Source organism: Peromyscus californicus, unplaced genomic scaffold (genome assembly GCF_007827085.1).
Source record: "Peromyscus californicus insignis strain IS unplaced genomic scaffold, ASM782708v3 Scaffold_7__1_contigs__length_154581171, whole genome shotgun sequence".
Taxonomy (NCBI): Eukaryota; Metazoa; Chordata; class Mammalia; order Rodentia; family Cricetidae; genus Peromyscus; species Peromyscus californicus.
Genome location: NW_026294595.1, coordinates 143,634,594 through 143,646,805, shown reverse-complemented (window position 1 = coordinate 143,646,805; position 12,212 = coordinate 143,634,594). Strand labels below are relative to the sequence as shown.

General features: G+C 51.1%; 1 protein-coding gene across 3 annotated transcripts in view; it reads left to right on the top strand.

Annotated features, from left to right (window-relative positions):
- Positions 1 to 12,212, top strand: part of Atp9a (ATPase phospholipid transporting 9A (putative)) — a 105,768-nt gene that overhangs the window by 68,228 nt on the left and 25,328 nt on the right. For all 3 annotated transcript variants that reach the window (XM_052725758.1, XM_052725759.1, XM_052725760.1), the window contains exons 14-15: positions 5,723 to 5,935; positions 9,890 to 10,051. In XM_052725758.1, the coding sequence (XP_052581718.1) occupies positions 5,723 to 5,935; positions 9,890 to 10,051 (375 nt within the window). The remainder of the gene's footprint in view (positions 1 to 5,722; positions 5,936 to 9,889; positions 10,052 to 12,212) is intronic.

Genomic DNA, 12,212 nt, shown 5'->3' with positions numbered 1-12,212 from the left:
TGCTGAGATTAAAGGCGTGTGCCCCTATGCCCAGCCACTCTATATTTGTAAATAACTACTGAGATATACTTTATACACCAAGAAGTTGAGCCCTGTTGAAGGTACAGTTCAACGACTTTCAGCAAACTTACAGGTCACCAGAACTGGCTGACTGTGTGTCTCTTCGTCTAGCAGCAGGGGCTTGTCCTGCTTTGTTTGATTTATTGAGAAGGCCTCACTGTGTCCCTGGATGCCTGGAACTCATGTGTAGAGCAGGCAAGCCTTGAACTTGCTATAATTCTCCTGCCTCTACTTCCTTATGCTGTTTTTTTTTTTTTTCATGTGGGTTCTAGGAACCAGGTCACCCACTGAACTGTCTCCTTGGCCTCCTTAGCCCTCAAGGGTGGTATTTGCAGCTCCAAACCATATAGTGTGGGTCAGGGCTGGAAGCCCTGGTTGTTGCCCCGACACCTATTTCAGCAGGCGAATCCAGTGGTCCCACAGGACAGAGCGGCCACTGTGAGCACTGCTGCATGAGGTGAGGCTTGGCCTTGCTCTCGAGAGCTTTGGTGTGTAATCCGAAGGCCCCAAGGCCGCAGTCACAAGATGACACACGGGCACAGGGAGAGAAGACTAGTGTGTGTTTGTGTGACATTCCACCTCCCAAATTCATACAACACCGACCTCTCCCCTGAGATCGGTAAGCTTGACCCGGGGACCTCCGGGGAATCTATCAGATGGGCGTTTGTCAGGTGCAGACCTTGACACGTCCTGCAGAAGGAGCTGGAATCCTGTCTCTGTTTATCTTCCGTGTGTCCCAGTGCAGACGGAGGTTTACGAGCGCCCAGGTGACCAGTGTAGAGTGTGATTGTAACTAAACTGGCCTTGTAAAGAGAACAGTAGTCTCAAACATTCTGGAAGGAAAACTCCAGATTATTAATACAAGGCCAAACAAACAGTAAGAAAGTGACCAGCTCATCATGAGATAAAACTCCTACCAGGACAGGGGGTAGGAGGAAGTCCCTGGCTTGATGATTAATCATCAAACCCTTTTTTTTTTGGTTTTTCGAGACAGGGTTTCTCTGTGTAGCTTTGCGCCTTTCCTGGATCTCGCGCCGTAGACCAGGCTGGCCTCGAACTCACAGAGATCCGCCTGCCTCTGCCTCCCGAGTGCTGGGATTAAAGGCGTGCGCCACCACCGCCCGGCGTATCATCAAACCCTTTGAAAGTGTTTTTTAACATTTATGTTTTTGTGTGAGGGTGCGTACATGGAAGTCAAGGATAATATGCAGGAGTCCATTTCGTTCTCTCTGTCTGCAATGTGAGTTTTAGGGATCAAACTCAGGTCATCAGGCTTGGCAACTCTGCCGCTTCCCGCTGAGCCATCTCACCAGCCCATCCAACATTTTAAAATACATATATTTTAAATGCACACACGCACGCACGCAAGCTTGTACGCACACATGAACACTGGTACGTTTTGCCTTTCTCCCTCCCTAGGATGACCAGGACCAGGAAGTTTTCTCCAGGGTCAAAAAAACCCCTTGCCCATCTCTGTGGGTGCTACATCTGGTTTTGTTTTTCCCTTGGTATTTTTTAAGTAAGAAGTAGTGTGCGTGGGTTAAAGGGTCTGTGGGGCTGACGTTGATACAGATGAACACGGTGTCAGGTGAGGGAAGCTTTTCCACCTTTCCATATGGGAGTACGGGGCTGTCACAGACCTGGCCCAGTGGTCACACCAGAGGCTCTGTGATGTGTGCGTGCGCACACACAGACACACACAGACACACACACACACACACACACACACACACACACACACACACACACACACACACACGGTCTCATGTGGAGGCTGATGATAGCTCAGGCTGGTAAAGGCGTTTGCTACCAAGCGTGATGACCTGAGTTCCATTCCAGGGATCCACGTGGTAGGAGAGAACCACCTCCCACGAGTTGTTCTCTGACCTCCACACACATACTGTGGTGTGCACACTCATGCCTCCCTTCTCCAAAGAATAAATGAAAATAATAATAAAAATAAAAGTCTGATGTAGCAATGGCTGGCCTCCAGCTTTTAGCTCAGGATGACCTTGAACTTCTGACCTCTTGCCTCTACCTCCTGAGTACTGGGATGACAGGTGTGCACACCTGATCTTGGTGGTGCTGGGGATCGATCCCAGGACTTCATGTGAGCTTGGCAGGTGCTCTACCAGCTGAGCCCCACAGGCTTGCAGGAGCCATTGATTGAACAATGGAAAGAGATAGTCTCTGCATTCATGACCATTTCCTCCCCAAGTGGAGAAGACACTGACATAGGAAATGGAGGTGACCCTGACCTGCCGCCACCCCCACCTTCTGGTTGCCTGAGGAGTGGCTTCTCTGGTTGGAGACTGGCCTTTGTGGGACTCCAGCTGTCCTGGCTCTCTTGGCCTGGCTTGGAAGGTGTTTCTTCTCCCAGATCACTGTGGGGCATTTATCCACCAACCCCACAGCTTCCCAGAGTTTTGTTGAGTGTGAGCAGCAGGAAATATTAGATAGAAGGATTTATTGCGGAGAATCTTGCGGAGATAAACAGAAAATAAAGGATAGCCTCGAGATGGCCTGGAACCTTTTCCAACGGGCCTGTCTCTGCCCCAGGGTATTTATAGAGACGCCAAGGGGTGGAGCAAAAGACCTCCTCCCCCAGCACAGCCAAGTGCAGACCATCCCAGACACCTGCACTCACGCCCGTGGTCTAATCATCCTCTATGCGGACCTGCTGGGTAAAGCCACGAGGAACCTGAGAACAGGCTCCCACAGATCACAAATCCCCGCAGTGTGGATTGGCCCATCCCAAACCGTAGCAGAAGCGCCAGATCCTGTGCACACAGAGTCTGTTTGCTCTAGGTACTGCTGTACTGACTGGCTGTGCCCTGGGTACTGCTGTACTGACTGACTGTGCCCTGGGTACTGCTGTACTGACTGACTGTGCCCTGGGTACTGCTGTACTGACTGACTGTGCCCTGGGTACTGCTGTACTGACTGACTGACTGTGCCCTGGGTACTACAGTACTGACTGTGCCCTGGGTACTGCTGTACTGACTGACTGTGCCCTGGGTACTGCTGTACTGACTGACTGTGCCCTGGGTACTGCTGTACTGGCTGACTGTGCCCTGGGTACTGCTGTACTGACTGACTGTGCCCTGGGTACTACAGTACTGACTGTGCCCTGGGTACTGCTGTACTGACTGACTGTGCCCTGGGTACTACAGTACTGACTGACTGTGCCCTGGGTACTGCTGTACTGACTGACTGTGCCCTGGGTACTGCAGTACTGACTGACTGTGCCCTGGGTACTACAGTACTGACTGACTGTGCCCTGGGTACTGCAGTACTGACTGACTGTGCCCTGGGTACTACAGTACTGACTGACTGTGCCCTCGTTACTGCTGTACTGACTGAGCTAGCCTGGCACCCTGAAATCTGGCCCGTTCCCACTCCGGAAGTTGTCCCTGGAGGTAGGGGCTCTGCTCAGCTTCTCCCCGGCCTGTGACGACTCAGACTCTCCAGTCCCAGCCGTTGTTGCCTCGCCGGGGGCTTTGCTGTCGACCCGATCTTAAGCTGTGATTCAGTCCAGGTGCTGAGCGGTGTGGGCAAAAATGGAAACCTGTCCCGGCGCGCCCTCGCATACATTTACCAGAACGTAAATTGCAGACCACTAGAAAGTGTCATCTCTCCAGCAGGGGGACTTCTCTTAAACCTTCAGCCCCTGTATAATTTGAAAGGTAAAATCTTCATAATTAAAAGCATCTGACTAATGAGCTGTCGAAATCGGAGTTCTGATCCCTCACTCTAATTATTGTTACCATGTTGTGCCCTTTGACCTGGAAGTGCAACCTGCGTGCTCTTGACACCAGAGGTTAACAGAGCAGGAAGCCAGAGCCCTGTGTGTCCCCGCAGTGACTAGAATAATTTAGTAATTGTTTAATTACTCAAGGAGCCTAATGCCACTACTAAAAATAGTATTAAAAATTTAATGAATGTCATTTTCTTGTGTCTCAGGCCATCTGTTTTCTGTTTGGACCAACCATGTGTCACAGGTATTAAGGATCATGTGTGGCAAAGTCTCACGAGGCTTTTCTCCTCCCGGGTGTACATGCTTTCAGTGGAACGTGGGATCTAGGAACTTCATAAACATTTCTAGCTTCCTGCGTAGCCATGGTAGGCAACCCTTTGTCCCAGGCAGTGACTCTGACCTCCTGCTCAGCTCCAAGGAGTTCCTATCTGTTTTACACTGTGTGTGTGTGTGTGTGTGTGTGTGTGTGTGTGTGTGTGCCAGGGCACACATGTGGAGGTCAGAGGACAGCTTTCAGGAGTCTTTGCTCTGCTCTCTGTGGGGCCTGGGGATCAGACCTGATCTGTCAGACTTAGTGTCAAGCACCCTGACCCACTGGGCCATCTCTCCAGGCCTTAATGCTTCTTTTTCTTAGACATGGAGGAAAAACATGTTGAGAACTCCCCTACCACTACTTTGGGGATTGTTCATTTGCTTGTTATTTACCTACTGAGATTGGGTCTCCTGTAGCCCAGGCTAGCCTCCTTGAACTTCTGGTCCTCCTCCCTCTCCTCCTCCAGTGATGGGATGACAGGTGTGTCATGCCATATTTTATGGATGCTACAGATGGAACCCAGGGCTTCGTGCTCGCTGAGCATTTGCTCTGTGAATTGTGCCGTGCCTCCAGGCGGAAGTGGATACTCAGTTTACTCATTCAGCAACCTGTCTCCTGCCAGGCACTGCTCTGGCTGCTGGGAATACGGTGACTGTGGGAGCCCATTCTCGGGTTCCTCGTGGCTTTACCCAGCAGGTCTGCATAGAGGATGATTAGGACCACGGGCCTGAGTGCAGGTGTCTGAGATGGTCTGCACTTGGCTGTGCTGGGGGAGGAGGTCTTTTGCTCCACCCCTTGGTGTCTCTATAAAAACCCTGGGGCAGAGACAGTCGGGGCCTGTTGGAATAGGTTCCAGGCCCTCTCGAGGCTATCCTTTATTTTCTATCTGTTTATCTCCGCGATATTCTCTGCAATAAATCCTTCTATCTAATATTTCCTGCTGCTCGCACTCAAGAAAACTCTGGGGAACTGTGGGGGTGGTTGGGTAAACGCCCCACAGGTGACGAGTAACGCACAGTGGCAGCCTCTGCTCTTGGGGGCCAGTGGGGAGAAGGTTCATGTGGACAAGCCAGGCTTAGGTAATGAAGACACCAAGACATAGCGGAGGGAAGCCTGAGTTGCTGTGAGGGGCTGAGTAGGGCTGAGAGGGTTAGGGAGCTTCAGGGGCCTCTCTGAGTTTGCCTTCAAATGGAGACCCATGTGGTGAGACGGAGCGAGCCCTTCTTGCAGAAATCCAGAGGGAATGGGATCCCAGGCAGTGTGACCGGGGCAGGGAGGGGAGATGGTGTGGGGACCTAGAGAGATGGGCAGTGCCAATCCCGTGGGCCCTGCACTGGGGAAGAGGACTTGGATTTCACTGAATGCTGAGCCAAGGACCCACGTGACGTGTGTGTGTTGACATTGGGTGTCTCCTTCCCTCAGTCTCTCTCTGTTGTTTTATATTGGTGTTGAACCCAGGTCCTTGAGCGTGGATAAGCCAGGAGTCCTGCGTGCTGAACAGTAGGAGGAAAACACTAACCACCATTAACATGACATGATGTCCAGAGCCCTGGTCTTTCTGCTCATCTCCTCTTCCTTTTCCTTTCCGTTAGCAATCCCAGGAACCACCGGCTCAGAAGGGTCCCACGGTCACTACCAAGGTTCGAAGGACCATGAGCAGCCGTGTGCATGAGGCTGTGAAGGCCATCGCCCTGTGCCACAATGTCACACCTGTGTACGAGTCCAACGGCGTGACAGACCAGGCTGAGGCTGAAAAGCAGTTTGAGGACTCCTGCCGTGTGTACCAGGCATCCAGCCCAGATGAGGTAACCCCGGGGAGGGCGCAGCCATACCTTCATCCCTGGGCTTCAGCAAGGGTCAGTCAGGGTCCTGTGTGGCCTTAACTGTCCACATTCTAGGCCTTGCCTTGATTCCCTCCCTCCTGCCCACAAAACTTGGCACCTGATTCTAGAAACAGTTTTTGTTTTATTTTTGTTTTGGGACAGTGTCTCACATAGCCTGGGCTAGTGGCCTCAAAGTACCAGAGCTCTGTGGCTCATGGTGGATGGGATATGGCACTGTGTAAGCCCTTTCTGAGCTCATAGGTAAAGGGAGATCAGGATGTCTTCATACCAGATCTGTCTCTTTTCCTTTTTTGAGAAGAAATTGTCCCGTGGGAGAGACTTCCTTTTTAATGGTGTGGTGCTGTGGGGTAGCTCAAACCAAAAGCTCTGGTTGACTATGGCCACTGATACTCAAGCCAGGTGTTTTATGAGTGAAATGTGCCTACTCTCAACTTGTGAGCTGGGGACCCTGTGTGAGTGGAGTGGGTAGACAGGGAGGCAGGGCTGGGGCTCTGCTCTGGTGTAGTAAGTGGACATCGACATTTCTTCTTCAACTCATCAGGTTTAGATCATTACATCTTGTTTTCTTTCAAGAATGGAATTGAGACCTTGCAGGGTTTGAGTTGTGAGATAGGACAGTATTTTTTCTTGGTAGTTAGTGACTGGGGACCAGGAGCATATGTGGACATGTGATGACATTGGAGTTTGAGATACTGATGTTCGGCACAATGTCTGACCGCTGGCTGTGGGCTGTGCTCAGCCAGCTGTGGAGAAGCATCAGGTGGACCGCGGCAGCTTGCTCTCTGCTGAGCCTCGCTGTGTCTGTTTGGGGGCTGTGGGGGTGGGTGTGTTCCATGGTTTGGTCTTTCTCAGATGCTGCAGTTTGGGGGCGTCTCCACATAGGGAAGATGCTTTATTTCATCGTCTGCTCTAAATGGGACTCACTTTGTCTTGTTAAGTTTCTGATTTGTGATTAAAAACAACAAAAGGGATGTTTTTTCTTGTCTCTGGAGTCTTCCACAGTCCCGGAGGATCTGATACTTAAAAACAGTTTTTTATTGCATTTACTTACGTATGTGTGTATGTATTACTGTGTGCTGTGATGCACGTGTGGAGGTCAGGGGACAACTTCCAAGAGTTATTTCTTCCTTCCACCATGTGGGTTCTGGGGTCCAAACTCAGGCTGTCGGCCGCCGAACCATCTCCCAGCCTCCCTTTTTTATTATTTGTGTAGATGTGTGATGTGTGTGAGAACCATGGTGCACATGTGAGTTCAGAAGACAACTTCTGGGAATTGTTTTCTCTCCTTCTACAGTGGATTCTAGGGATTGGACTCAGACTACCGGGCTTAAACCAGGAGGCTTTTACCCACTGGGCCTTCTCACTGGCCCCTTATACCTTTCCTTAAAACACAACTTTATTAATTTTTAAATGCAGTTCATATCTTTATTATAATATAGGTAAGAGAAAAATAAGATATAATCCACAAAGGCTGTAGCCACTGATAATTCTGTGTAGATCTGGTTTCTACATGAAATGCCAGCGTATTTATATAAACATGCCACGTGACAGGAAGAAGGGCTTGCTGCACAAGTGAGGTCTTCAAGAAAGCCCTACTGTTCTGAGTCCCTGGGGAATTCCGTTTGAACTTGGCTTGGTCCCATAATGCCATTGAAATTCACTGTCAACCAAGCCTTGTAGAAGCCCAAGGTTAGCTTGCTGGAGCGTTGGGGAGCAGGCTGCTGCTCCTGTGTGGCTGGAGTAATCTCCAGGGTGCTCATTTCCTGTTGAAGAAGCAGGATTTCCTAAGTCTGTTGCCTGTGCACGGTCAGCCCTGGACATCTGGACACGCCTGCATTCAGCTATGGATTTACAGCCTCGGTATGGGTCCTCCCTACCCTCTACTGTGAATCAGAACTGGGAAAATAGAACAATCTACCCTTTTACGCTCACCTCCCAGCTGAGTGGCTTTTTCTCTTTTCAGTGTGTGTGGTAAGCCTGGGGGTGTGGGGAGGAGCATGGCACAGATTTCTTCTTTGAGACAGGGTCTCCCTGTGTAGTCCTGGCTGCCCTGGAACTCTCTGTAGACCAGGCTGGCCTCAAATTCACAGAGATCCACCTGCCTCTGCCTCCCCAGAGCTGGGATTAAAGGCATTTGCCACCACCACCCAGCTTAAATTTTTTTATTACAGTTTATTTTTATGTATATATGGTTTAAGAGCATACCGTGATGCACACGTGGAGGTCAGAGGTCAAGTTGCAGGAATCCATTCTCTCTCCAGAGATTGAACTCAGGGCAGCAGGTGTTTGTGGCAAGTGCCTTCACCACTGAACCATCTAACATGCCCAAAGGAATTATTGACACCCCCCTCCCCAGTAGTGATGATCGAACCGAGGGCTCTTGGATCCAAGGCAAGTGTTCTTCCACTGAGCCCTGTCTTTCTTTTGTGAGGTAGGGTTTCATGTAGCCCAGGCTGACCATAAACTCTCCATATAGCCAAGGATGACCCTAAATTTTGGACCCTTGTGCCTCCATTTCCCAAGTGCTAGGATTATGAGTATGTATTACCATGCCTGGTTAACCTGGTGCTGGGGATAAACCCAGGGCTTCAGGCATGCTGGGCAAGCACTCTGCCAGCAAGGCACATTCCCCATCACTCATCACCCATCACCCTTCTAGTACCCATCCATAAGAGGAGGGTACCGCTGGGTGGTGGTGGCGCATGCTTTTAATCCCAGCACTTGGGAGGCAGAGGCAGGCGGATCTCTGTGAGTTTGCCTCCAGCCTGGTCTACAGAGTTCCAGGACAGCCAGGGCTACACAGTGAATCCCTATCTCAAAAATCCACACGAATGAATGCATGATTGAATGACTGACTGACTGAATGAATGAATTCATTCGTCACAGGTGTGCCAGGCCCCGGTTTTGGTTAATTCCAGATGTTGACAACCAAGAATAACCATCATGCCCTACTTTCTCGGTTGCTGACTCCTCCCCCATCTTCACAGTTCCCAGTGTCTGTTGAGCTCAGTCTCTGGCCACAGCCTGAAGAGCTTGTGGGTCATCTGGGAGAGCCTCACTGTGAGCTCTCACCTTTAACCCCACTGTGCCCCCCTCATAGCCATGGAAAGGGATTTTTTCCCAGGCCCCAGAGACCAGGACTTGGTCTTTGTCCTGTCAACTTTCTAATGGTGGCAGTGGGTCCCAGTGACACAGGCCTGTGTGATTCAGGAAGGGGCTTCTGACTGGCCTGGGATTGGCATTCTCTCTTGTGCCTCTTAGGAGTCCGCCAAGGTGCATCCTGCCTGCCCGTGGCTGAGGGAGACCCAAGTGGCCCTCCAGGAACAGAGCATCCTGGACCTTTGACCTAGGCAGATGTGGGTTGCCTCCTGGCCTGGCCCCTGCCACTCCTCAGTCCCATCACTGGTGGACAGTTCCACGAACTTCTGGGAGTCTGTGTTTCTGGCTGTGGACCAGTCTCCTTGGCTCTGTCCTTGGGCTGGAGGGTTCATGACTGGGGCTGTGCTGTGCATTGTAATAGCCATCAGGCTTCCTGGGCTGTACCTCCAGGTGCCAGCAGCATCTCCTTTCCACAGATGCTCCAGATGTTACTGCAAGCCCCTTCCCTTCCCACCCCCATGGTGGCGGTGTGTGTGTGTATGTTACAGAGTCACCTATTAAAGACTAGACTGTGTCTGATGGAGTGTGCCCAGCTAAGGGAGAGCCAGGGGTGAGAGCTCCTAGTGCCCTGCCCTTTCTTGCCATATGGGTGGCAGGCTTGGTCCAGAGCCTTCAGAGGTAACTGGTTACTGGGTCTCTGCCACACGCCTGTGGTGTGCATCCTGCTTTGGGGCCTGCCGGGCCTTCTTCCTCCATCTTCTCTTCCTCAGTGTTCATGTGTAGGGTGTCTGATGTCCCTCTCTTCATTTCCTCCAGGTGGCCCTGGTCCAGTGGACTGAAAGTGTGGGATTGACCCTGGTGGGCCGAGACCAATCCTCCATGCAGCTGAGGACCCCTGGCGACCAGATCCTGAATCTCACCATCCTGCAGGTCTTTCCCTTTACATACGAGAGCAAGAGGATGGGCATCATTGTGAGGGTGAGTGGAGTCCTCTCCCGCCCCTCAGCGTCGTCCCCTGCCCCGCAGAGTGTGCATCGGGGGCCCTTACATCTCACTGGGGCCTCATTACTGTCACCCAGACTAGTGAGGGAGTGTGATTCCCTGAGCAGGAAGGAAATGAGCCCCGTCAGTGGACATGCCCAGTTTAACCAGCAGGGTATGCTGAGCCTAGCTCTGAAGCAGTGAATGTATCACACTCCTAAAAAATTACCTTTTTATTTCTTTAGCATATATGAGCAACATGCTATACTGTGTGTGTGTGTGTGTGTGTGTGTGTGTGTGTGTGTGTGTGTGCGCGCGCGCGTGTCTGTGAATGTCAGAGGACAACTTGAAGAGTTCTCTCCTACAATGTGGATCCCAGGACTCAAACTCACACCATCAGACTTAACAGCAACCACCTTAACCTTCTGAGCCATTTTGTTGGCCCCTCTCACTTTTCTCTTCATATCTCCTCCCTCCCCTCCCTTCCCTCTCCCCCTCCCTCCCCCCTCTCCCCCTCCATGAAGTTGCTTCTCTTCAGGGGTCTGGTTGTAGCAAAGAGAGAAGTGACTAATAGGAAAGTGACGACCTGGGCTGGTGCCTGCATCATTTGCTGACTTCCAGTACTGTGCAGACTCTGTTCATCACAGCCAGACTGTTGAGATGGCTCAGTGGGCAGAGTGCTTGCCACCAAGCCCAAGGACCTAAGTTCAATCCCAGGACCCACACCGGGGAAAGAGAGGACAGACTCTGAGCTCCACACACATGCTGTGACAGGTGCACTCATGCACACACACACAAAATAAGTGAAAATGTGATTGAAAAGAAGAGGCTGGAGAGATGGCTCAGAGGGTAAGAGCTCTGGCTGCTCTTCCAGAGGACCTGGGTTCAACTCCCAGCACTCACATGCTGGCTCACAGCCATTTGTTACTCTAGTTCCAGGGGATCTAGTGCCCTCTTCTGGCCTCTGAGGGCATCGCATGCATGTGATGCACAGACAATCCATTCAGGCAAAACACCCACACACATAAAATAAAAATGAACAAATCTTTCAAAAACAATTAAAACCCTGCAACTGTGAAGCCACCTCATCCCCCCAGCTCCTTGCTCCCACTGGTCTTCTTCCTGCCCCTGCAGATTTACCTGTTCTAGACCCTTCCTATAAGTGGAGCGTAGTGTGTGGTCTTTTGATTTCTTCCTCCTGCTCACAGGTTTGAAGGTGCGTTCATGTCATGTGTACACCAGTCTCTCCTTCCCTTTTGTGGCTGGGTAGTAGTCCATTGTATGTCTGTAGGGGTTGGATATCCTTTCTGTAGAATGTCCGTGACCAGCATGGAACATTGCATTCGATATTTGGATGATCCCCAAATCCTAACATGAAATTCTTTACACAGTGGCCTGAAGGCAGTTTTAAACAGTATTTTTGGTGTCATTTTATTTTGACTATAACCTGAGTCAGGTGTAGAATTTTTCTTTTTCTTTCCCTCTTCGTTTTGTTTTGTTTTGTTTCAAGACAGGGTTTCTCTGTGTAGCCCTGGCTGTCCTGGACTATGTAGACCAGGTTGGCCTCAGATCTGGAGATCTGCCTGCCTCTGTCTCCCAAGTGCTGGGATCAAAGGCCTGAGCCACCACTGCCTGGCAGGTGTGGCGTTTTCTACTCATGGTGTTTTGTTTATGCCCAGAGAGTTCTGAAGCTTGGGGGGTAGGGGCTGGTTCAGTAGGTAAGGTGTTTGCCATGCAAACATGAATACCCGAGGTGAACCCCAGAACCCACGTGAAGAGGCTGGGTGTGCTAGGGAGGCAGGTGCCTCGCTGGGGCTTGTGGCCGCCACAGTCAGCAGTGAGGGGCTGTCAGCATCCTGCAGGGGTGCTGCCCAAGGGGTGATTGGCGGTGAGGTGAGGTCACGAGCAGGGAGGGTGGTTCCTGCAGTGAGGTAGCCACGGTGAGGGCGCCAGCAGTAATGGTCATGGGGAACAGCTAGGTGGGGCCGGTGCCATGTCAGAGGCTGGTCTCAGTGCTTGGCATAAGCTGACTAGAGTCTGCTTACCAGAAGCTCACAAGTTAGTTGTTTGATTTGTTTGCATTTGACAGAGAAGGAAACTGAGGCATAGAAAGTGACTAGAGTCTACTACTTGTGTGATTTGCGTTTGACAGATAAGG